Source organism: Stomoxys calcitrans, chromosome 3, assembly GCF_963082655.1.
Source record: "Stomoxys calcitrans chromosome 3, idStoCalc2.1, whole genome shotgun sequence".
Taxonomy (NCBI): Eukaryota; Metazoa; Arthropoda; class Insecta; order Diptera; family Muscidae; genus Stomoxys; species Stomoxys calcitrans.
The window spans coordinates 42,489,999-42,517,620 of NC_081554.1; the positions used below are offsets into that span (position 1 = coordinate 42,489,999).

At 34.6% G+C, this 27,622-nt stretch overlaps 1 protein-coding gene across 3 annotated transcripts in view; it reads right to left on the reverse strand.

The window, feature by feature from the left end:
- The window catches only part of LOC106093533 (protein turtle), a 479,313-nt gene that overhangs the window by 214,965 nt on the left and 236,726 nt on the right, over nucleotides 1–27,622 (reverse strand). For all 3 annotated transcript variants that reach the window (XM_059365881.1, XM_059365880.1, XM_059365882.1), the window contains exon 5: nucleotides 12,019–12,301. In XM_059365881.1, the coding sequence (XP_059221864.1) occupies nucleotides 12,019–12,301 (283 nt within the window). The remainder of the gene's footprint in view (nucleotides 1–12,018; nucleotides 12,302–27,622) is intronic.

Here is a 27,622-nt window from a genome sequence, read left to right on the forward strand (position 1 = left end):
GTTTTTTGGACAAAAAACAGGAGTTGCACTAAACCGAATTTTTTGCCATAATCTTCAATACTGTATACTCAACTCGAAAAATTTTTTCGCATCAAAAATTGAAAATTTTCGTAAGGGGTTAACCTTTGCGAAAAAAAATCCAAAAAAATAATATGTAAATTTTTTAGTATTTTTGTTTATTTTACGAATCGGTTTCGAATTTCGAACTGCGGAATGCTTTAAAATTTTCGAAATTCGAAAAAATGAACGAGTTACAGCGTTTTAGGCCTTGAAAACGACTTTGAATTTTTACGCTCACTAAATATTGGTTTTTGTGATGTTTTTCATAGAAAATTTTGCAGTATTGCTTCATCCAGCACACCTATCGAAAGAGATTTTCTTCACAAATCCAACGGTGTCCGAAAAAGTGTGAAGTTCGCAAAACTAAGAAAGTTGCGGCAATTTCAAGCTAGTCTTGATTTTTTTTAGCATTTTTCGGATATCAATTATGCGATTTTGAGCTTGTTTTTTGGACAAAACACATAGGAGTTGCACTAAACCGAATTTTTTGCCATAATCTTCAATACTGTATACTCAACTCGAAAAATTTTTTCGCATCAAAAATTGAAAATTTTCGTAAGGGGTTAACCTTTGCGAAAAAAATCCAAAAAAATAATATGTTAATTTTTTAGTATTTCTGTTTATTTTACGAATCGTCTTCGAATTTCGAACTGCGGAATGCTTTAAAATTTTCGAAATTCGAAAAAATGAACGAGTTACAGCGTTTTAGGCCTTGAAAACGACTTTGAATTTTTACGCTCACTAAATATTGGTTTTTGCGATGTTTTTCATAGAATACTTTACAGTATTGCTTCATCAGGCACACCTATGGAAAGAGATTTTCTTCACAAATCCAACGGTGTCCGAAAAAGTGTGAAGTTCGCAAAACTAAGAAAGTTGCGGCAATTTCAAGCTAGTCTTGATTTTTTTTAGCATTTTTCGGATATCAATTATGCGATTTTGAGCTTGTTTTTTGGACAAAAAACATAGGAGTTGCACTAAACCGAATTTTTTGCCATAATCTTCAATACTGTATACTCAACTCGAAAAATTTTTTCGCATCAAAAATTGAAAATTTTCGTAAGGGGTTAACCTTTGCGAAAAAAAATCCAAAAAAATAATATGTTAATTTTTTAGTATTTCTGTTTATTTTACGAATCGTCTTCGAATTTCGAACTGCGGAATGCTTTAAAATTTTCGAAATTCGAAAAAATGAACGAGTTACAGCGTTTTAGGCCTTGAAAACGACTTTGAATTTTTACGCTCACTAAATATTGGTTTTTGTGATGTTTTTCATAGAAAATTTTGCAGTATTGCTTCATCCAGCACACCTATGGAAAGAGATTTTCTTCACAAATCCAACGGTGTCCGAAAAAGTGTGAAGTTCGCAAAACTAAGAAAGTTGCGGCAGTTTCAAGCTAGTCTTGATTTTTTTATTTTTTTAGCAATTTTCGGATATCAATTATTCGATTTTGAGCTTGTTTTTTTGATTAAAAAACATAGGAGTTGCATTAAACCGAATTTTTTGCCATAATCTTCAATACTGTATACTCAACTCGAAAAATTTTTTCGCATCAAAAATTGAAAATTTTCATAAGGGGTTAACCTTTGCGAAAAAAAATCCAAAAAAATAATATGTCAATTTTTTAGTATTTTTGTTTATTTTACGAATCGGCTTCGAATTTCGAACTGCGGAATGCTTTAAAATTTTCGAAATTCGAAAAATGAACGAGTTACAGCGTTTTAGGCCTTGAAAACGACTTTGAATTTTTACGCCCAAAAATTTTAGGTTTTTGCGATGTTTTTCATAGAATACTTTACAGTATTGCTTCATCAGGCACACCTATGGAAAGAGATTTTCTTCACAAATCCAACGGTGACCGAAAAAGTGTGAAGTTCGCAAAACTAAAAAAGTTGCGGCAATTTCAAGCTAGTCTTAATTTTTTTTTAGCATTTTTCGGATATCAATTATGCGATTTTGAGCTTGTTTTTTGGACAAAAAACATAGGAGTTGCACTAAACCGAATTTTTTGCCATAATCTTCAATACTGTATACTCAATTCGAAAAATTTTTTCGCATCAAAAATTGAAAATTTTCATAAGGGGTTAACCTTTGCGAAAAAAGATCCAAAAAAATAATATGTAAATTTTTTAGTATTTTTGTTTATTTTACGAATCGGCTTCGAATTTCGAACTGCGGAATGCTTTAAAATTTTCGAAATTCGAAAAAATGAACGAGTTACAGCGTTTTAGGCCTTGAAAACGACTTTGAATTTTTACGCTCACTAAATATTGGTTTTTGTGATGTTTTTCATAGAAAATTTTGCAGTATTGCTTCATCTAGCACACCTTTGGAAAGAGATTTTCTTCACAAATCCAACGGTCTCCGAAAAAGTGTGAAGTTCGCAAAACTAAGAAAGTTGCGGCAATTTCAAGCTAGTCTTGATTTTTTTTAGCATTTTTCGGATATCAATTATGCGATTTTGAGCTTGTTTTTTTGAACAAAAAACATAGGAGTTGCACTAAACCGAATTTTTTGCCATAATCTTCAATAATGTATACTCAACTCGAAAAATTTTTTCGCATCAAAAATTGAAAATTTTCATAAATTTTGCGAAAAAAAATCCAAAAAAATAATATGTAAATTTTTTAGTATTTTTGTTTATTTTACGAATCGGCTTCGAATTTCGAACTGCGGAATGCTTTAAAATTTTCGAAATTCGAAAAAATGAACGAGTTACAGCGTTTTAGGCCTTGAAAACGACTTTGAATTTTTACGCTCACTAAATATTGGTTTTTGTGATGTTTTTCATAGAAAATTTTGCAGTATTGCTTCATCCAGCACACCTATGGAAAGAGATTTTCTTCACAAATCCAACGGTGTCCGAAAAAGTGTGAAGTTCGCAAAACTAAGAAAGTTGCGGCAATTTCAAGCTAGTCTTGATTTTTTTTAGCATTTTTCGGATATCAATTATGCGATTTTGAGCTTGTTTTTTGGACAAAAAACAGGAGTTGCACTAAACCGAATTTTTTGCCATAATCTTCAATACTGTATACTCAACTCGAAAAATTTTTTCGCATCAAAAATTGAAAATTTTCGTAAGGGGTTAACCTTTGCGAAAAAAAATCCAAAAAAATAATATGTAAATTTTTTAGTATTTTTGTTTATTTTACGAATCGGTTTCGAATTTCGAACTGCGGAATGCTTTAAAATTTTCGAAATTCGAAAAAATGAACGAGTTACAGCGTTTTAGGCCTTGAAAACGACTTTGAATTTTTACGCTCACTAAATATTGGTTTTTGTGATGTTTTTCATAGAAAATTTTGCAGTATTGCTTCATCCAGCACACCTATCGAAAGAGATTTTCTTCACAAATCCAACGGTGTCCGAAAAAGTGTGAAGTTCGCAAAACTAAGAAAGTTGCGGCAATTTCAAGCTAGTCTTGATTTTTTTTAGCATTTTTCGGATATCAATTATGCGATTTTGAGCTTGTTTTTTGGACAAAACACATAGGAGTTGCACTAAACCGAATTTTTTGCCATAATCTTCAATACTGTATACTCAACTCGAAAAATTTTTTCGCATCAAAAATTGAAAATTTTCGTAAGGGGTTAACCTTTGCGAAAAAAATCCAAAAAAATAATATGTTAATTTTTTAGTATTTCTGTTTATTTTACGAATCGTCTTCGAATTTCGAACTGCGGAATGCTTTAAAATTTTCGAAATTCGAAAAAATGAACGAGTTACAGCGTTTTAGGCCTTGAAAACGACTTTGAATTTTTACGCTCACTAAATATTGGTTTTTGCGATGTTTTTCATAGAATACTTTACAGTATTGCTTCATCAGGCACACCTATGGAAAGAGATTTTCTTCACAAATCCAACGGTGTCCGAAAAAGTGTGAAGTTCGCAAAACTAAGAAAGTTGCGGCAATTTCAAGCTAGTCTTGATTTTTTTTAGCATTTTTCGGATATCAATTATGCGATTTTGAGCTTGTTTTTTGGACAAAAAACATAGGAGTTGCACTAAACCGAATTTTTTGCCATAATCTTCAATACTGTATACTCAACTCGAAAAATTTTTTCGCATCAAAAATTGAAAATTTTCGTAAGGGGTTAACCTTTGCGAAAAAAAATCCAAAAAAATAATATGTTAATTTTTTAGTATTTCTGTTTATTTTACGAATCGTCTTCGAATTTCGAACTGCGGAATGCTTTAAAATTTTCGAAATTCGAAAAAATGAACGAGTTACAGCGTTTTAGGCCTTGAAAACGACTTTGAATTTTTACGCTCACTAAATATTGGTTTTTGTGATGTTTTTCATAGAAAATTTTGCAGTATTGCTTCATCCAGCACACCTATGGAAAGAGATTTTCTTCACAAATCCAACGGTGTCCGAAAAAGTGTGAAGTTCGCAAAACTAAGAAAGTTGCGGCAGTTTCAAGCTAGTCTTGATTTTTTTATTTTTTTAGCAATTTTCGGATATCAATTATTCGATTTTGAGCTTGTTTTTTGATTAAAAAACATAGGAGTTGCATTAAACCGAATTTTTTGCCATAATCTTCAATACTGTATACTCAACTCGAAAAATTTTTTCGCATCAAAAATTGAAAATTTTCATAAGGGGTTAACCTTTGCGAAAAAAAATCCAAAAAAATAATATGTCAATTTTTTAGTATTTTTGTTTATTTTACGAATCGGCTTCGAATTTCGAACTGCGGAATGCTTTAAAATTTTCGAAATTCGAAAAATGAACGAGTTACAGCGTTTTAGGCCTTGAAAACGACTTTGAATTTTTACGCCCAAAAATTTTAGGTTTTTGCGATGTTTTTCATAGAATACTTTACAGTATTGCTTCATCAGGCACACCTATGGAAAGAGATTTTCTTCACAAATCCAACGGTGACCGAAAAAGTGTGAAGTTCGCAAAACTAAGAAAGTTGCGGCAATTTCAAGCTAGTCTTGATTTTTTTTAGCATTTTTCGGATATCAATTATGCGATTTTGAGCTTGTTTTTTGGACAAAAAACATAGGAGTTGCACTAAACCGAATTTTTTGCCATAATCTTCAATACTGTATACTCAACTCGAAAAATTTTTTCGCATCAAAAATTGAAAATTTTCGTAAGGGGTTAACCTTTGCGAAAAAAAATCCAAAAAAATAATATGTAAATTTTTTAGTATTTTTGTTTATTTTACGAATCGGCTTCGAATTTCGAACTGCGGAATGCTTTAAAATTTTCGAAATTCGAAAAAATGAACGAGTTACAGCGTTTTAGGCCTTGAAAACGACTTTGAATTTTTACGCTCACTAAATATTGGTTTTTGTGATGTTTTTCATAGAAAATTTTGCAGTATTGCTTCATCCAGCACACCTATGGAAAGAGATTTTCTTCACAAATCCAACGGTGTCCGAAAAAGTGTGAAGTTCGCAAAACTAAGAAAGTTGCGGCAATTTCAAGCTAGTCTTGATTTTTTTTAGCATTTTTCGGATATCAATTATGCGATTTTGAGCTTGTTTTTTGGACAAAAAACAGGAGTTGCACTAAACCGAATTTTTTGCCATAATCTTCAATACTGTATACTCAACTCGAAAAATTTTTTCGCATCAAAAATTGAAAATTTTCGTAAGGGGTTAACCTTTGCGAAAAAAAATCCAAAAAAAAAATATGTAAATTTTTTAGTATTTTTGTTTATTTTACGAATCGGTTTCGAATTTCGAACTGCGGAATGCTTTAAAATTTTCGAAATTCGAAAAAATGAACGAGTTACAGCGTTTTAGGCCTTGAAAACGACTTTGAATTTTTACGCTCACTAAATATTGGTTTTTGTGATGTTTTTCATAGAAAATTTTGCAGTATTGCTTCATCCAGCACACCTATCGAAAGAGATTTTCTTCACAAATCCAACGGTGTCCGAAAAAGTGTGAAGTTCGCAAAACTAAGAAAGTTGCGGCAATTTCAAGCTAGTCTTGATTTTTTTTAGCATTTTTCGGATATCAATTATGCGATTTTGAGCTTGTTTTTTGGACAAAAAACATAGGAGTTGCACTAAACCGAATTTTTTGCCATAATCTTCAATACTGTATACTCAACTCGAAAAAATTTTTCGCATCAAAAATTGAAAATTTTCGTAAGGGGTTAACCTTTGCGAAAAAAATCCAAAAAAATAATATGTTAATTTTTTAGTATTTCTGTTTATTTTACGAATCGTCTTCGAATTTCGAACTGCGGAATGCTTTAAAATTTTCGAAATTCGAAAAAATGAACGAGTTACAGCGTTTTAGGCCTTGAAAACGACTTTGAATTTTTACGCTCACTAAATATTGGTTTTTGCGATGTTTTTCATAGAATACTTTACAGTATTGCTTCATCAGGCACACCTATGGAAAGAGATTTTCATCACAAATCCAACGGTGTCCGAAAAAGTGTGAAGTTCGCAAAACTAAGAAAGTTGCGGCAGTTTCAAGCTAGTCTTGATTTTTTTTTAGCATTTTTCGGATATCAATTATGCGATTTTGAGCTTGTTTTTTGGACAAAAAACATAGGAGTTGCACTATACCGAATTTTTTGCCATAATCTTCAATAATGTATACTCAACTCGAAAAATTTTTTCGCATCAAAAATTGAAAATTTTCATAAGGGGTTAACCTTTGCGAAAAAAAATCCAAAAAAATAATATGTAAATTTTTTAGTATTTCTGTTTATTTTACGAATCGTCTTCGAATTTCGAACTGCGGAATGCTTTAAAATTTTCGAAATTCGAAAAAATCAACGAGTTACAGCGTTTTAGGCCTTGAAAACGACTTTGAATTTTTACGCTCACTAAATATTGGTTTTTGCGATGTTTTTCATAGAAAATTTTGCAGTATTGCTTCATCCAGCACACCTATGGAAAGAGATTTTCTTCACAAATCCAACGGTGTCCGAAAAAGTGTGAAGTTCGCAAAACTAAGAAAGTTGTGGCAGTTTCAAGCTAGTCTTGATTTTTTTATTTTTTTAGCAATTTTCGGATATCAATTATCCGATTTTGAGCTTGTTTTTTTGAACAAAAAACATAGGAGTTGCACTAAACCGAATTTTTTGCCATAATCTTCAATACTGTATACTCAACTCAAAAATTTTTTCCCATCAAAAATTTCATAAGGGGTTAGCCTTTGCTAAAAAAATGCAAAAAAATTAAATTGTGAATTTTTAAGTAATTCTGATAATTGTACGAATCTTCTTCGAATTTCAAACTGCGGAATGCGGGAAATTCTTCGAAACTCGAAAAAATTATGGAGTTACCGTGTTTTTGGCCTTGAAAACGACCTTGAATTATTACGACAAAAAAAATTGGTTTTTGCGATGTTTCTTACAGAAAACTTTACAGTATTGCTCTATTCAGCACCACTACGGAAAGCGACTATTCTCACGAATCCAGCGGTGTTTGAAAAACTGTGAAGTTTGCAAAACTAAGGAAGTTATGGTAATTGCAAACGCACATTGTTTTTTTTTTTAGTTTTTTTTTTATTGGATACGATTATACGATTTTGAAGCAATACTCTAAAGTTTTCAATGAAACAGAAAAAAGTATTGCTTCGTCCAACACCATTACGGAAAGCGATTTTCTTTGCGAATCCAACGATGTCCTAAGAATTTTGAAATTCGCAAAACAAAAGATGTTACAGGAACTTCAAATTCACCTTGATTTTTTTACCATTTTTCGGATATTGGTTATGCGATTTTGAACTTGTTATTTGAAGAAAAAACCTAGGAGTTGCACTAATCCGATTTTTTGCCATAATCTTCAATACTGTATACTCAACTCGAAAAATTTTTTCCCATCAGAAATTGCAAAATTTCATAAGGGGTTAGCCTTTGCTAAAAAAATGCAAAAATATTAAATTGTGAATTTTTAAGCATTTCTGTTTATTGTACGAATCTTCTCCGAATTTCGAACTGCGGAATGCGGGAAATTCTTCGAAACTCGAAAAAATGATGGAGTTACCGTGTTTTTGGCCTTGAAAACGACCTTGAATTTTTACGACCAAAAAAATTGGTTTTTGCGATGTTTTTACAGAAAACTTTACCGTATTGCTTCATCCAGCACCACTACGGAAAGCGATTTTCCTCACGAATCCAACGGTGTCTGAAATATTCTGAAGTTTGCAAAACTAAGGAAGTTGCAGCAAATGCAAACTCACGTTGGCTTTTTTGAATTTTTTGGATATTAACTATGCGATTTTGAAGCAATACCTTAAAGTTTTCAAGGAAATAGGAAAGAGTATTGCTTCGTCCAGCACCACTACGGAAAGGGATTTTCTTTACGAATCAAACGGTGTCCTCAGAATTTGGAAGTTCCCAAAACTTAAGATGTTACAGCAATTTCAAACTCACCTTGATTTTTTTTGCATTTCTCGGGTATCAATTATGCGATTTTGAACTTGTTATTTGAAGAAAAAACCTAGGAGTTGCACTAATCCGATTTTTTTGCCATAATCTTCAATACTGTATACTCAACTCGAAAAATTTTTTCCCATCAAAAATTGCAAAATTTCATAAGGGGTTAGCCTTTGCTAAAAAAATGCAAAAAAATTAAATTGTGAATTTTTAAGCATTTCTGTTTATTGTACGAATCTTCTTCGAATTTCGAACTGCGGAATGCTGGAAAATCTTCGAAATTCGAAAAAATTAAGGAGTTACAGTGTTTTTGGCCTTGAAAACGACCTTGAATTTTTACGACCAAAAAAATTGGTTTTTGCGATGTTTTTACAGAAAACTTTACAGTATTGCTCTATTCAGCACCACTACAGAAAGCGACTATTCTCACGAATCCAGCGGTGTTTGAAAAACTGTGAAGTTTGCAAAACTAAGGAAGTTATAGTAATTGCAAACGCATATTATTTTTTTTTAGTTTTTTTTTTTATTGGATACGATTATACGATTTTGAAGCAATAGTCTAAAGTTTTCAATGAAACAGAAAAAAGTATTGTTTCGTCCAACACCATTACGGAAAGCGATTTTCTTTGCGAATCCAACGATGTCCTAAGAATTTTGAAATTCGCAAAACAAAAGATGTTACAGCAATTTCAAATTCACCTTGATTTTTTTACCATTTTTCGGATATTGGTTATGCGATTTTGAACTTGTTATTTGAAGAAAAAACCTAGGAGTTGCACTAATCCGATTTTTTGCCATAATCTTCAATACTGTATACTCAACTCGAAAAATTTTTTTCGCACCAAAAATTGAAAATTTTCATAAGAGGTTAGCCTTTGCTAAAAAAATGCAAAACAATTAAATTGTGAATTTTTAAGTAATTCTGATAATTGTACGAATCTTCTTCGAATTTCAAACTGCGGAATGCGGGAAATTCTTCGAAACTCGAAAAAATGATGGAGTTACCGTGTTTTTGGCCTTGAAAACGACCTTGAATTATTACGACAAAAAAAATTGGTTTTTGCGATGTTTCTTACAGAAGTCTTTACCGTATTGCTTCATCCAGCACCACTACGGAAAGCGATTTTCCTCACGAATCCAACGGTGTCCGAAATATTCTGAAGTTTGCAAAACTGAGAAGTTGCAGCTAATGCAAACTCACGTTGGATTTTTGAATTTTTTGGATATTAACTATGCGATTTTGAAGCAATACCTTAAAGTTTTCAAGGAAATAGGAAAGAGTATTTCTTCGTCCAGCACCACTACGGAAAGGGATTTTCTTCACGAATCCAACGGTGTCCTCAGAATTTGGAAGTTCCCAAAACTTAAGATGTTACAGCAATTTCAAACGCACCTTTAAGCATTTCTGTTTATTGTACGAATCTTCTTCGAATTTCGAACTGCGGAATGCTGGAAAATCTTCGAAATTCGAAAAAATGAAGGAGTTACAGTGTTTTTGGCCTTGAAAACGACCTTGAATTTTTACGACCAAAAAAATTGGTTTCTGCGATGTTTTTTACAGAAAACTTTATAGTATTACTTCATCCAGCACCTCTGCGGAAAGAGATTTTCCTCACGAATCCAACTTGTTTGCTCCGATTTGTTTGCCATAATCTTCAATACTGTATACTCAACTCAAAAAATTTTCCGCATTAAAAATTGCAAATTTTCATGAGGAGTTAGCCTTGCTAAAAAAATGAAAAAAAATAAAATTGTGAATTTTTAAGTAATTCCGCTGATTGTACGAATCTTTTCCGAATTTCGAACTACGAAATGCTGGAAATTCTTCGAAATTCGAAAAAATTAAGGAATTACAGCGTTTTTGGCCTTGAAAACGACCTTGAATTTTTACGACCAAAAAAAATTGGTTTTTGCGATGTTTTTTATAGAAAACTTTACAGTTTTGCTTCATTTAGCACCACTACGGAAAGCGATTTTCCTCACGAATCCAACGGTGTCTGAAAAACTGTGAAGTTTACAAAACTAAGGAAGTTACAGCAATTGCAAACTCACATTGTTTTATTTTTGAGTTTTTTGGATATTAACTATGCGATTTTGAAGCAATACTCTAAAGTTTCTGAAGAAATAGGAAAGAATATTGCTTCGTCCTGCACCAATGCGGAAAGAGATTTTCTTCACGAATCCAACGGTGTCCTCAGAATTTGGAAGTTCCCAAAACTAAAGATGTTACAGCAATTTCCAACTCACCTTGATTTTTTTACCATTTTTCGGATATTGATTATGCGATTTTGATCTTGTTTGTTGAAGAAAAAACCTAGGAGTTGCACTAATCCGATTTTTTTGCCATAATCTTCAATACTGTATACTCAACTCGAAAAATTTTTTCCCATCAAAAATTGCAAATTTTCATAAGGGGTTAGCCTTTGCTAAAAAAATGCAAAAAAATTAAATTGTGAATTTATTTTCTGTTTATTGTACGAATCTTCTTCGAATTTCGAACAGCGGAATGCTGGAAAATCATCGAAATTCGAAAAAATGAAGGAGTTACAGTGTTTTTGGCCTTGAAAACGACCTTGAATTTTTACGACCAAAAAAAATTGGTTTCTGCGATGTTTTTTACAGAAAACTTTATAGTATTACTTCATCCAGCACCTCTGCGGAAAGAGATTTTCATCATGAATCCAACGGTAGCCTCAGAATTTGGAAGTTCCCAAAACTAAAGATGTTACAGCAATTTCAAACTCACCTTGATTTTTTTACCATTTTTCGGATATTGATTATGCGTTTTTGAGCTTGTTTGTTGAAGAGAAAACATAGGAGTTGCACTAATATGATTTTTTTGCCATAATCTTCAATACTGTGTACTCAATTAAAAAAATTTTTCCGCATAAAAAATTGCAAAATTTCATAAGGGGTTAGCCTTTGCTAAAAAAATGCAAAAAAATTTAATTGTGAATTTTTAAGCATTTCTGTTTATTGTACGAATCTTCTTCGAATTTCAAACTGCGGAATGCTGAAAAGTTTTCTAAATTCGAAAAAATGATGAATTTACAGCGATTTTGGCCTTTAATGCGACCTTGAATTTTTCCGCTTAAAAAAATTGGTTTTTGCTATGTTTTTTACAGAAAACTTTACAGTATTGCTTTATTCAGCATCACTACGGAAAGCGATTTTCCTCACTAATCCAACGGTGTCTGAAAAATTCTGAAGTGTGTAAAATTAAGGAAGTTACAGCAATTGCAAGCTCACGTTAGTTTTTTTGAATTTTTATTCCACCCAAATCAGGCATATTTAACGACAATAGCAAATCTGATATCCACATATAGGGCTGTTCCAACCCATAAAAACAAGATCAATCATAATTTGTTTTCCAACGGTGACAATAAAGGGCTCATATAAAAGCTATTATTGAGTGAAAGAATTATATTTACATGGCCAAATTGCTTAAAAATAAAGAAAGATCCACAGTTATGACATGTGTATTTTATTTTTTGAGTTTTATTTCCTTTGAAACATTACAACAGGTGAGTTAATGCTATAGCTGAAGTTTATTTCGTGTTTTTGTTATATCATACAATGTTAGAACTATTGTACTTACCTAAATTAACATATATTATATCATCTGGTGTTACGCTAAATCGGGGCGGTGCATGTACATCTAAGTGGAACCATGTACCGTTCTTATGCTGCTTGGGATCACGATTTAAAAATACAACTTTACATTCGTACCAGCCCTGGTCCGACTCCTTGATGTTGGTTAAATTGAGTGAGGCCGAACCGAATGGTGAGTCCGGTGCCACTCGCGACACGCGTCCCTTGTAACCGTCTTCGATGTGTTCAGGATAGCTTTCGTACCATATGTATATGGGTAGGTCGGAACCCTGTGTTGTGAAATGAAATGCACACACAAGAATGCACAGAATATTGAAACAAAAAACAAACAATAATACAATTAATTAAAAACTTATTTTATACCATGAGGCATTGAGAATGTCAGTAAAATACGTATGTATGCACGAAAGAATGTTTGTTTACGAGAAATTGTTTGTTAACTTAATATTACCAAATGAAGTGACATACAAATAAAAATATTTTTTTATGTTTTTTTTTCAAAAGTCCGTATCTGCAGTTGTTCATAGTCAGAAAAAAATAAGCATAAATTATAAGTTATGAATAGGCGAAATAAGTATATAAGTTATGCAAATGTCGTGTTTCGTTTTGGGTTTGTCGATTTATTTTTGCTGTCGATGGGAATGCATTGCTTTTTTTGAATTGTGAACGAATGCTACGACATATGCGACATTTTTAAACTGTATGCTTAAATTGTTAATAGATTCAATAAATAATGATCATATACACAAATTAAAACGCCTCGTTATTTGCAAATCAGGCAAAAAGCTAAAAACATATGTACATCGGGTTAGTAAATTTGTTTTAGGTGACATTTGTTTGCTGTTGATGTTGTTGTTGTTTTTTTTTTTCATCCCATTATTAAGCGGAAACGGAAACAGAAAACAAATATAATATACGGACAGAGTTCAACTAAAACCAAGCTCATTTTTTTTTAAAATGCTGTGATCAAAAGATTACAACTTAAAATGCACATACAGCCAGAGAGACAGACAGACAGACAAAAATGTTAGCTGCTTGCTTTGCTTTTAAATCAATAACAAAATGTGTTTGCATTTATTTATCTAGATTTATTTATTTATTATTTACGTTTGACTCTTAACATATGCTATTAGTTTCAAATAACTATGTGAGTAGGAATAAAATTAAAAAAAAAACACAACTCAAAGTTCTGAAAAAATAAGGAATTTCATGCAAAAAAAGAGTTTATGGCATTATTCAATATAAATTTAAATTATAAGAAGCTTTAAGTAATTAGTAATAGCAGAATGTTAGAAAAAGTTGTTACAGTTCAAAAATTGTTGATCATTTTAGCCACCAACAGAGATGGGTGGAAATACAGAACCTAATATTCAGAAAAACTTCTCCCCAAAAAGTGTTGCACAGTTCCCCCATTTGGGCACATATTTTTATATTGGTTGCCCAAAAAGTAATTGCGGATTTTTTAAAAGAAAGTAAATGCATTTTTAATAAATCTCAGAATGAACTTTAATCAAATATACTTTTTTACACTTTTTTTCCTAAAGCGAGCTAAAAGTAACAGCTGATAACTGACAGAAGAAAGAATGCAATTACAGAGTCACAAGCTGTGAAAAAAATTTGTCAACGCCGACTATATGAAAAATCCGCAATTACTTTTTGGGCAACCCAATATTTCATATGTCCCCTTAACACATGCAAAACATTGTTTGCACCTAACAATATTTGTAGCATCTACAGTAAATTTACTAAAAAAATGTCGGTTTTGAAACTATCTTTGCCCGAAGATAGGGTATTTTGGGGATTTTTGAAAACAAATTTAGGCAGAATTTTGGGACCGATTCGTATTCGGACCGTATTTTGTACAGTTGTTGGAAATCGTAACAGAACACTAAATGCCAAATTTCAGCCAAATCGACCAAAAATTGCAGCTTCCAGGGGCTTAAGAAGTCAAATAGGGAGGTCGGGTTACATGGGAGCTATATCAGGTGATAGACCGATTTGGACCGTACTTGACACAGTTACTGAAAGTCATAACAAAACACTACGTGCGAAATTTCAGCCAAATCGGATAAAAATTGCGGCTTGTAAGGGCTCAAGAAGTCAAATCTGGAGATCGGTTTATATGGGAGCTATATATTGGGTTGCCCAAAAAGTAATTGCGGATTTTTTAAAAGAAAGTAAATACATTTTTAATAAAACTTAGAATGAACTTTAATCAAATATACTTTTCTTACACTTTTTTTCTAAAGCTAGCTAAAAGTAACAGCTGATAACTGACAGGAGAAAGAATGCAATTACAGAGTCACAAGCTGTGGAAAAATTTGTCAACGCCGACTATATGAAAAATCCGCAATTACTTTTTGGGCAACCTAATATATATCTAAAATCTGTGCAAAATTTAAAATGGCTAGCTAGATCGACTCAGGACGTCGAGCCGATCAAGAATATACATACTTTATGGGGTCTTAGACGAATGTTTCGTGCTACAAACGGAATGACACAGTGGTGGTGGGTGTAAAAAGTGGAAACCGAATCACAAATGCCTTCGGAAACCGCGAAACACAAAGCCAATTTCGATCAAAATTTCTACAAATAAAACTTAAACTTTTTTTTATGGATTTTTGAGCACTATCCAGCACAAAAAAAAAAGGTTTGGAAATCGACCCAAAAATGAAGATTTGACATTCCGCACCATTTTTCGAAAAGCTGAGGTGACCAACTTTAGGGACCTGCCAATAGGCACCCTGACAATCTATAGCCATAATATTTTGCAAACTCGTCAACATCTCTGCTCTAAAGATATATCTCTACCCGTTCTCACACGGCTAATTTTTTACTAGACTCCTTCGAATTTGTCCCACTGTGTCTTTGTCCTTTAGGTCTCTGCCATCAAAATCAAGTCCCTTTTCATTGAGCTTAAACTTGAAGTGAACAGCACTCTCTGGTGAGTTTGCCTATGTTCCTTAACGAAATGTTCATGGGCGAATTAGCATTCAGTAAATGAAAATGATCATCTTTCGAATACAAGGTTTGTTTGAAATTTTACAAAAAATAAAACTAATTGGTGTAACATTTTTATACAGGTTAGCTGACACAAAGTGTTATCAAGTTCACATTGGAATATCTGGAATACCGGCTTTTGTTGGCGAACTACAACACCTCAAAAGAAACAAAATGTTTGTTTATCGCACCATAAAAATGATACAGCTAGCGTTCAAATGATATGCTAGCGTTGCCAAACGCCATGGTGATGGAATAAGACCTGCAATGTTTAGGCGAGTGAAGACTCGAATTGAACGAAATACACGCTCTAGTGGCAATCAAATACCTTATGATATGAAAATATTCCAATGAAGAATGCAACATACGGTACAGCAGTTTAGTACCTTTTAATAACTAGGACTTATTTAAACTAACTGTAACGTAGTAAAGATAAGATTTTACCATACAAATTTCAACTAATTATAATACTAAGCACCATGTTAAACATTTATACCAACAATAAACATTTGGTAAAAAAAACTTTTTTTCGAAAAAAATTTCTTTTCATAAAACATGTTTTTGAGTGGGGTATGTACAATTTTCTTTTCTACTGTATATATTGAAATAAGAGCCCAAGGTAAAGTATTGCAAGTTCCAAAAGGCACACGAAATTACACTCGATAGAACAACAGTTGTTGCGTGGTGAATTTCCAAAACATCGTATACTCTGATGATTGTGTTGACTTTGATTTTAGCCCTAAACCTGAATTAATTTTCATCTGATGTGATGATATGGGCAGCTGTGGCCGCTCACTAATAGTTTTCATCGAGCCTGGCATCAAAGAAGGTCAGTTAAGGATAGATTAAAATAAAAAGAGGGTGTGGATATTAATTCGTCCCATGCCATTATGGACATAAACCTAAGCCAGCAATTGGCTTGTCATGCGCTCTAAATACAAAAAAGTAACCTCGAATAAGAAAATCTAAGCCAGGAATTCCGTGCTACTTACCAAATCCCTAATCGTTTTACATGCCACGCCCCTATGTTGGTTCATGTCTGGTATCCGTTAGACTCGAAAGCTGGACAATGACAGATGAAATGCTCCAACATCCCATCATTTTTCCCACATGCTATCACTTGCCACACCCATTTTGCATAAGTGAGCTCGTAGTCCTATAGGTCCCATTATGATACCGAAAGCTATACTGACATTCTTTTTAGGACTAGCCTCATCTTTTCACGATCCGGATCTCCCCATAGGATTTTCTTCGTCCTACCGAACGTTTCGCTGTTCCGCAGTGCGATATGCCTTCGTTGCCCACGCCTGGGTTCGAATCCTGGCGAGTCCATCAGAAAAAATTTTCAGCGGTGGTTTTCCCCTCCTAATACTGGCAATATTTGTGAGGTACAATGCAATGTAAAACTTCTCTCCAAAGGGATGTTGCACTGCGGCACATCGTTCGGACTCGGCTATAAAAAGGAGGCCCTTATTATTGAGCTTAAATTTTAATCGGACTGCACTCATTGATGTGTGAAAAGTTTGACCCAGTTCCGTAGTGAATTGCAAATACGAGTATAAATAATTTTCAAATATGGAACATGTCAAAATCGAGGTAAGAGGCCCTTTTTAATGAGTGTAGCCTGCTAGTAAAGTATATATTTTTGATCGTCTTGACATTCTAAGTCGATGTCACCATTCCCGTCTGTCCGTCTATTGAAATCACTTAGTGGATGAACGAATAAAGATATCCGCTATACACTCATAGAAAAAAGTTTGCTGAAAATAGCAAACGCTGTCTGCTGAATGTTAGTGGTTAGTATTGTTGCTATTATAGCAGTAGATTTGCCATTTCATCAGTAGTGCTGTAATTTCAGAGTAGCAGGCTTTTTGCTGAAAAATCTGTTTTTTTGCTAAAAATTACTGCTGCTTAATTATGAAGGGGATGTTGGAAGAAAAAATAGCACAAATATGCAAATGTGTGTCTCATTGGATGTTTATAATCACCACTGATATATACTTTCCATAACCTTTTTGGGAGGGTATACCCCCATCAAAGGATGGGGGTATACTAATTACGTCATTCTGTTTGAAACACCTCGAACTATGCGTCTGAGAGCCCATAAAGTATATAAATTTTTAATCGTCATGTCATTTTAAGTCGATTTAGCCATGTCCGTCTGTCCTCCGTCCGTCCATCCGTCCGTCCGTCAGCCTGTTGAAAGCACGATAACTTTCGAAGGAATAAAGATAGTCCCTTGAAATTTTGAACAAATACTTTTTTTTAGTGTAGGTCGGTTGGGATTGTAAATGGGCCAAATCGGTCCATGTTTTGATATAGCTGCCATATAAACCGATCTTGGGTCTTGACTTCTTGAGCCTCTAGAGGGCGCAATTCTCGTCCGATTTGACTAAAATTTCGATATGGCTAAAATTTTGCATGAGGTGTTTTGTTATGACTTCCCATAACTATGCCAAGAATGGCGCATATCAGTACATAACCTGATATAGCCGCCATATAAACCGATCTGGGTTCTTGACTTCTTGAGCCTCTAGGGGGCGCATTTCTTATCCGATTCAACTGAAATTTTGCACGTGGTGTTTTGTTTTTATCACTTCCAACAACTGTGCTGAGTATGATTCAAATCGGTTCATAATCTGGTATAGCTGTCACATAAACCGATCTTGGATCTAGACTTCTTGAGCCAATAGAGCGTGCAATCCTTGTCCGATTTGCCTAAAATTTTGCATGAGGTGTTTTGTTATGACTTCCAATAACTATGCCAAGAATAGCGCAAATCAGTACATAACATGATATAGCTGCCATATAAACCGATCTGGGTTCTTGACATCTTGAGACTCTAAGAGCGCAATTCTCATCCGATTTGGAAGAAATTTTGTACAACGTCTTCTCTCATAACCCTCAATATACGTGTCTAATATGGTCTGAATTGATCAATAGCTTGATACAGATCCCATATAAACCGATCTCCCGATTTTGCTTCTTTAGCCCCCACAAGGCGCAATTCTTATCCGCATGAACTGAAATATCGCACAATGACTTCTACAATGTTCAGCATTCATTTATGCTCCGAATCGGAATATTACTTGATATAGCTCCAATAGCACAACAGTTCTTATCCACTATTCTTTGTTTGGCTAAAAAGAGATACTGCGCATAGAACTCGACAAATGCGATCCATGGTGGAGGGTATATAAGATTCGGCCCGGCCGAACTTAGCACGCTCTTCGAATGACGAAACTGAATCCTATGGTGGAGGGTATAAAAAAGACGTGCTAGCTCAGCTATATCGGAAGGGGGAATGACGAAATCGGTATACCCCCATCCTATGGTGGAGGGTATAAAAAAAGGCGAGCTAGCTCAGCCATATTTCGAAATGTACACCAATGGATGGATCAGGTAGCTTCTTTACAGTGATATTCCACAAATTAAAATTATCTCTTCCAACAACATTTCTAAAAAAAAATTCCAAAAAAAAGCAATCAAAACAGGCAACCATAAATAGTAGCATACAGATTTTTCTCAGCATGCTTGTGTACCCAAAGCAGCAGATTTTGTTAGTTGAAATAGCAGTAGGAAATGTTTGGTAATACAGCAGCCCTAAGTTTGCTAAAACAACTCCCATATAAAGTGATCCTTCGATTTGTTCCCCTAGAAGCCTCAATTTTTCCTATTTGGAAACATTTCGTAATTGGTGTTCTCTTATTATTGAGAGAAAGATTCTTCGTAAAATATATGGACCAGTTTGCGTTAACGGAGAATATAGGCGAAGTATGATATGGTATGAGCTGTATGACGACGAATAGCATAGTTACACGCATCAAAATGCAACGGCTGCGTTGGCTAGGTCATGTTGTCAGAATGGATGAAGAAGCTCCAGCAAAGAAGTCTTTTGAAGGCAAACACGGTGGTACACGCAAACCGTGAAGACCAAAAGCCCAATGGAAACTTGGTGTCAGAGATTTTAGAATGAGCGCAGAAGATCGCGGCGCTTGAAACGCTATTCTATTGGGTTGCCCAAAAAGTAATTAAGGATTTTTTAAAAGAAAGTAAATGCATTTTTAATAAAACTTAGAATAAACTTTTATCAAATATACTTTTTTTCACACTTTTTTCTAAAGCAAGCTAAAAGTAACAGCTGATAACTGACAGAAGAAAGAATGCAATTACAGAGTCACAAGCAGTGAAAAAAATTTGTCAACGCCGACTATATGGAAAATCCGCAATTACTTTTTGGGCAACCCAATACGTTCGGCTAGTGGAACAAATATTCTGTCATAGCCAATTAAAGTAAAGTAAAGTAAGGTAAGTAAAGTTCTCTTATGACATCCAACAACCGGGGTACGTACGCTTTAAGTTGGTCTATAATCTGATATATCCCCCTATTAAGCTTTTTTTACCCACTTGGCTTAAATTTTACATGTAATTCATTGCTATTTAAATTGCCATTATTTTAATGTCTAAAATTTGCATCAATGTGTTTCTCTAAAAAAAGGGGTTTCTTTTGCAAAATGGAATGCACCCGAACAAACAGATCATTAGAATTCTTCCTAATGGTTGGCAATGCAAAGGAGACAATGTAAGTACCACACTGTTATGATACTCTTTCAACGAAAGCCCATTTAAAAGTCATTTGTTCATAATTATAGTAGAAGTCATTTTTGCGAATTGCTGGAAATCATGTTCTCAATGGAGACAACAATCATTATACGCCAAAAGAAACATCAACACTATCATTATTATTTTTACACCACACACTAGGGTATTATAACTAAGAGAATTTGGTTGCAACACTTTAAAGGAGCAAATATGAAATTCTTGAGTATACTGTTTGACTTACTCTCTACAATAGTAGGTGTGTAAATATTGTCTTGAAAACTATGGCCTAGCTCTCAAATATACACAATATCGAATATATTTTAAATAAAAATATAACAAACAAAAAAAAGTCGACATTGCAATCCGATTAAATGCCATTACAGTTCATTCACATTGCCCCCAGCATAGCCAAATGAATCCTTTAACAAAAGCATTTACACCAGATGTGCTTCGAACAGCTGGCAATAATAAAAATTGACCAGAGTTCATGGCCTGAAACCTATTTGCCATTATTGTGTTAATTATGTGTGCATTTTGCCTATATGCCCCCGCCCCCGCCCCCCTCCATTCCACTGAATAAATTCTCACATTTTCATATAATTTGCCTAATTACCCAATGCATATTCTTTGTTTTTGGGCTTTTTGAATGTTGAATGTAATAAATTTATAATTAAATTTCCAATAATAAATCAATTGAAAATTTTAAGCATATTATAATTACTTTTCAATTTAAAAATCATTGAATTCCTTAAATAATCAGCAAATGGGTTGTCCATAATTTAAGGAGTATTTTATGCACTTATTTGTGTAAAATAAATTTTCAGATAAGGTAACCACGACCAGAGCCAAATGAGTTTGGTTTTGTTAATTGTGTGAACACAATACACAATACACACACACACACACACACACACACATGCGCGCGCTAAACAAGCATATACGACAATAACCACTGTTATCTGGAAAGGCAAAAAACTAATCAACAGTTTGAATGGAAACTTTGTTTTGGGTCAATTAGTTTATAAACTAGCTAAAATTAACTTTTCATTATTTTCCACACCCCCTCCCCCCCCCCCCATCTACGCCCAACCAAGGTAAGTATTTGAGTCCATAATAAATTAGAAAAGTTCATGCCTAAATAGAACAAAACCACAAAAAGGATTTCTCTGAATATTAATCTATTAAAAATATATTTCATTTCATATGAAATTTTATTCCATATCCAAAGCAGACATTGTTTGCATAATTTCGTGGAGAAGATCAAAATCCCCATTAGGTAGGTATGTAGAAGATGAAAATGCCCATTTATCAAATCCTGTAGGAAAACCAAATTGTAGCGCATTTATTGACCAATTTTGGCAAAATTTTGCAAGACGATTTTCGTCGAAGACTACCACAATATCTAACAAAAAATCGTTCAGATTTAGGTATATCTACCCTATATATATTGGTCATATTTTGGGTAATTTTCAGTAATGTTCTCATTGGTCAACCGTACCCATTGCAGTTTCAACATATTTGCTCGAAATTTGATACGTATATCTGAAAACATCCGCCGAGGTCCATCAAAATTGGTTCAGAATTAGATATAGCTCCCACTTTTTACTTACAGTGTAGGTAATACCAGAGTAGGTGTAAGGTATTACCTACACTGTAAGTAAAAAGTGGGAGCTATATCTAATTCTGAACCAATTTTGATGGACCTCGGCGGATGTTTTCAGATATACGTATCAAATTTCGAGCAGTACAGTCGGCACCGCCCGATTTTTGCCTTTCCAGTGCCAATAAAAAAAAATTCATACACCGATTTGAATCATGTTTGCAAATGCAAATTTTGCCCCTGAACATTCCGCCAAAGAACAGGGGCAAACTTCTCACATATCAATGAGTGCAGTCCGATTCAAGTTTTAAGCTCAATGATAAGGGGACTCCTTTTTATAGCCGAGTCCGAACGGCGTGCCCCAGTGCGACACCTCTTTGGAGAGAAGTTTTACATGGCATAGTACCTCACAAATGTTGCCAACATTAGGAGGGGAAAACCACCGCTGACAATTTTTTCTAATGGTATCGCCAGGATTCGAACCGAGGCGTTCAGCGTCATAGGCGGACATGCCAACCTCTGGATCATTTTAGTGATGCACAATTTCAGCCAAATCGGTTAATAATTGCTGAAGAAGTGAAATCGGGAGATCGGTTTATATAGGAGCTATATTAGCTTATAAATTGATTTGTTGGAAGTTATAACAAAACATCATGTGCAAAAATTAAGCCAAATCGGACAACAATCGAGGCAAAATAACACAAATCGGTGATCGGTTTATATGCACAGATAAAAATAATTTTGAAAAAATAAACAACTTTGGTCAAAAAAACGACTACGAAAATTGTTAATTTTCCTGCAACAATTAATTTTGAATATCAGCGATCCAAAGTACAATTTTTTTAACTCTTTGCAAGCCAACATGTAACAATAACAACAATACATCCATAAACAAGGCAAAAAACCACCTTACCAGCCATCGAATGTGCTTTGCTTCGGTTGGTGAAGTTTTTGTTTACTTTGTTCGGCTCGCGATGCTTTGCCTCTTTCGTTTTACTGCTGCTCTCGGGTTTCCCTCTGTCACTCTCTACTATTACCCTTAAAATTTAATAATTTTGGTGACGCTGAGTATTGGACCATCCAGAAAAATTTTCAGCGATGGTTTTCCTCTCCTAATGCTGACAACATTTGCGAGGTTCTATGCCATGTGAAACTTCTCTCCAAAGAGGTGTTGCACTGCGGCACGCCGTTAGCACTCAGAGGCCCGTTATCATTGATATTTTGATATGCCATCCGGGCCCGGGGATTTATTTACGTTTAGATTTTTAAAAACTCTTTAAACTCCACGAGTTCGAAAAAATATTTGGGGCATGAGGCCAGATATATTTTCGATTGAGGGGAGTGGTTGATTGCTATCCGGCAGGGAAGAATTCCCTGCAAATATATCAGCCAACAGGTTGGCCTTATCAACCGGGTCAGTGAACGTTTGATCATCCTTAACAAGAGTTGGAATAGATGAAGAACTTCGCTTTACCTTTTTCACGAACGACCAAAAGCTCTTACTTCCTCGTGTAGAAGCTTAGTAAGCAAACGCTGTTTGTAAAGAAATTTTTCCGCTTAAGCACATTGCCACACGAAGATCTTGGCTGCTTGCGCAGCAGTTGAGTATTGGCATTTTTATCCAAGCGCCAGTTCCTGAATGCCACCTTTTTCGATCTGACAGCATCTCTGTATGTCTGTTAGAGGCAAAGCGCCGCTAGATTGGGCATATCGATCACTGTAAGCCGTACCAATTATAAGTCTCCATAGAAGTTCCTTGAAAGCGGCAACCCTTATACTTCATGCAAAATTTCAGGCATATCGGATAAGATTTGCGCCCTCCAGAGGCAAAGCGCTGCTAGATTGAGCATATCAGTCACTGTGAGCCGTACGTCTCCTTAGAAGTTCCTTGAAAGCGGCAACTCTTATACTTCATGCAAATTTTCAGGCAAATCGGAAAAGATTTGCGCCCTCTAGAGTTAAAACGCTGCTAGATTGGGCATATTGGTCACTGTGCGCCGTCCCGTTTCTTGCAAACCGCAAACCATATACTTTATGCAAATTTTCAGGCAAATCGGAAAAGATTTGCGCCCTCCAGAGGCAAAGCGCTGCTAGATTGAGCATATCGGTCACCGTGAGCCGTACCAATTATATGTCCCCATAGAAGTTCCTTGAAAGCGGCAATTCTTATACTTCATGCTAATTTTCAGGCAAATCGGAAAAGATTTGCGCCCTCTATAATTAAAGCGCTGCTAGATTTGGTATATCAGTCACTGTTCGCCGTCCCAATTAAATGCCCGTTTAGAAGTTCCTTGCAAGCGGCAACCCTTATACTTCATGCAAAATTTTAGCCAAATCGGATAAGATTGGGCATATCGATCCCGTCCAGTTCCTTGCAAGCGGTAACTCATAACTTCATGCAAATTTTGTGGCAAATCGGGAAAGATTTACGCCCTCTAGAGGCAAAGCGCCGCTAGTTGGGCATATCGGGCACTGTGCGCCGTCCCAATTATATTTCCCCTTAGAAGTTTCTTGCAAGCGGCAACCCTTATACTTGATGCAAATTTTCAGGCAAATCGGATAAGAATTACGCCCTCTAGAGGCAAAGCGCCGCTAGATGGGGCATATCGGTTACTGTGCGCCATCCTAATTATATGTCCGCTTAGAAGTTTCTTAAAAGCGGCAACCATTATACTTCAGCTCAAACAAGGTTTTTTTTAACACTTGAGGCCTTAATTTTAGTACCATTAGGCAGGATTTTATTTTCGTATTCTATGGAATGAAAATATTGTTTATACAAGTCCATAATGACTATAATCCTCATTTCAAGTATGTGAATATTTATGACAAAAAAAATATATTATGTTCATAAATGCGATTAGCCATATGTCGAAAACATCCTCATATAATGTGAACTGACATATACTATATTTTTATACATTCTATAGGGATTGAATTGGCGTTGCTACTAAAATATATAAATCAAATAAATTTTTTTGCTGAAAAAATTTCGACTTACTTTTCATAGGACTTTTCCCTCAGCATTACATTTAGGGTGTAAATAAGCCAATTTCATGCCAACCTCCTACGAAAAGCTTTATATTTATTGTAATAAATCAGTCAGATTGGGACTTTATGGCAAACTTTTTCCAATATAAGACCATACTTTTATTAATTCAATTCTTTCAAATTTTGTTTTTGTATTGTATGCTCTTTTTTTTTTGGGGGGGGGGGGGGGGGATTCATGACCCATATTTTAATAAAATGCTAATAAAAATAACTTTCTCGTCCCCAACCACTCGTTCAAAGTTTCTCATATTGTTTTTCTTTGCCACTGCTCAACATGCCAACATTAATTAATGACTTTAATTACAAAGCAAGATAAACGCATAAATTCTGAACCACATGACATCGTTGATTACAGCAAAAAGGCTTAAATTATATTAAATGAAATAAATAAACAACATTTAGCAAAGAACAACAAACGTTCGATATGGAGAAAAAGAGAATGGGGCACCACAAGGGGACGTACAGCAAAAAAAAAAAAAAAAAACAAAAAGGGGAGATGTGAATTAAGCCTTTGTTGTGAGGCAGAAAGAAAACTTTTTTAATTTTATTTTTAATCAGCAAAAAAAAACTCTGCTCACACCTTTGAGCCACAAAGTCAGAGGCGGGCTGGTGATGTTTTAGTTAACTTTTTATGGCTAACTAAACACAAGAACACAAACACGCATACGCACCCACGTTTGCAGTTGGCAGGAAAAGGAAATACATGCATACATCATAACATATGTGTTGGTTTTTTATGCCATTACCGGAAAAACGTTTGTGTTTGTACTCAGCTCAATGGGTGTGTGTGTGTGAGCATGTGTTTGTCAACGATAAGAGCTGAAACTCAAACAAAAGCAATTATAGACATACAACACATTGAAAGCCAGGCATGTGTATATGTATATGGTGCACACACATACCTAAACCTCGTGGTTTGATGGCTGGGATGGCACAAGAAGTCTAACTATTATAAATACAATTTAATATCCCAACCAAAATTAAAAGGATTTTGTTGCATTATCCTCTAATTTATTTATTTGATAAAGTTTTTTGTTTTTGCTTTTGTTGGTTTCAGTTTTTTTTTGTTGTTTTTTGTTTTTTGTTCTTGCTGTTTGCATTTGCCGTACTTAACTTTTGCGTATACTTACGTGTCTTGCGGGTGTGCCCTCTCTCTCCCTCTCTGTGTGGCATTCATGGCAGTGATTTTCATTTCTCTCTCTTTCTCTCTCCTATTCTAACCATGTGTCCAAGGACTTATCTCCCCCTAATCTGATAATCTGAAAGTTGAGGTTTTTCTCTCACTTTAGTTAAATACACTTTGGATTGCGGAATAAATTTTGTGTTTTTCCTGTTCTTTTCTTTTTTTTTGGGGGGAAAAAAAGCTTTGAAAACTTTTCTATTTAGTTGGGAATAATTTAGAGATAAAATCATGAAGTAAAAAAGCCTCTTTTGGAAGATGTATTATTTGGTGTTTTTCAAAACACAATATAAATGGTATTATACACTATGCAACAAATCAAAAAACTTTTTGTATCTCGTTATGCTTCATATAGAATAAATGACAACTTTGAAAAAAGCTTATTTTGCCTAATGGGATTTTCAAATTTAAATACAGATTGTTCATTTTTGATAAACAATAGCTGGCTATCAATGCAAAATTTGCTCATGAACATTCCATTGGGAAACAGCAGGGATAGTTGTCTCATGTCAGTGGGTGTTGTCTCATACAAGATTTTTAAGTTAATCGAAAGAGGAAACTTGAAATGGTTAGACAAGAGGCCTCTTTGCAGGCTCCTAAAGTAGGTCACCACGGTATTTCATTTATGGTCCGATTTTCAAAATTCTGTTTTTGCTGGATAGTGTTAAAAATTAAAGCGATAGATCTACCCGTTCGCACACGACATATTTATACCCTACACCACTACTGTGGTACAGGATATTATAACTTGATGCATTTGTTTGTAACATCCAGAAGGAAGAGAGAAAGACCCATTGATAAGTATACCGATTGACTTAGAATAACTTTCTGATTCGATTTAGCCGATTTAGTCCGTCTGTCCATGTTAATTTGTGTACAAAGTACAGACCGCAGTTTCCATCCGATTGTCTTAAAATTTGGTACAGGCATGTTTTTCGGTCTAAACCCCAAAGCTATTGAAGCCTATATCGGTCCATGTTTTGATATAGCTCCCATAAAAACCTATTCTGGATCTGGACGTTTTCAGCCACTAGAGGGCGCAATTCTTATTGGATTCGGCTGAAACCATCAACAATTGTGCCAAGTATGGTCTAAATCGATTCATAACCTGATATAGGTTAGGTTAGGTAAGAGTGGCAGTCCTTTACAGGCTTAGACAATTTTAAGTCTATTGTGATACCACAGTAGCGACAGACCAAGGCTTCTGGCGGGAATCGAACCCACGACAAGGCTCGCTACCAACTCGGCTACCGGGGCGCACTAAAATCTGATATAGCTCCCATATAAACCGATTTCTTGAGCCGCAATTATTATCCGATTTGGCTGAAATTTTTTGTCTTAACTTTTTGCTTTAACTTCTAACAACTGCGAAAAGTATGATTCAAATCAGTTTATAACCTGATATAGCTCCTATATAAACCAATTTCGGATCTTGAACTATTTTGTCACTGAAATTTTGCATGAAATGTTTTGTTTAAACCTCTAACAACTGAGAAAAGTATGGTTCACATGGGCTCATAACATGATATAGCTCCCATATAAACCGATATCGGATATTGACTCCTTGAGCAGCTAGAGGGCGCTTTTTTTTATTCGATTTGGCTGAAATTTTGCATGAGTTGTTTCGGTATGACCATCAACAACAGTGCCAAGTATGTTCCAAATCGATTCATAACCTGATATAGCTCCCATATAAACTGATTTCGGATATAAACTTCCTTGGGCCGCTAGATGGCGCAATTATTATTCGATTTGGCTGAAATATGGCACCTAGTGTTTTGTTTTAACTTCGAATAACTAAGAAAAGTATGATTCAAATTGGTGTACAACCTAATATAGCTTCTATATAAACCAATTTCAGATTTTGAACTCTTGAGCCTCTAGAGGGCGCAATTATTATCCGATTTGGCCAGAATTTTACATGAAGTGTTTCGGTATGACCATCTACAACTGTGTCAAGTATGTTCTAAGTCGATTCATAACCTGATATAGCTCCCATATAAACTGATATCGGATATGGACTTCTTGAGCCAATAGAGGGCGCAATTAATATCCGATTTGACTGAAATTTTGTTTCAAGTATTTTGGGTTGACCATCATCAACAGTGCCCAGTTTGGTCTAAATTGATTCATAACCTGATATAGCTCCCACATAAACCG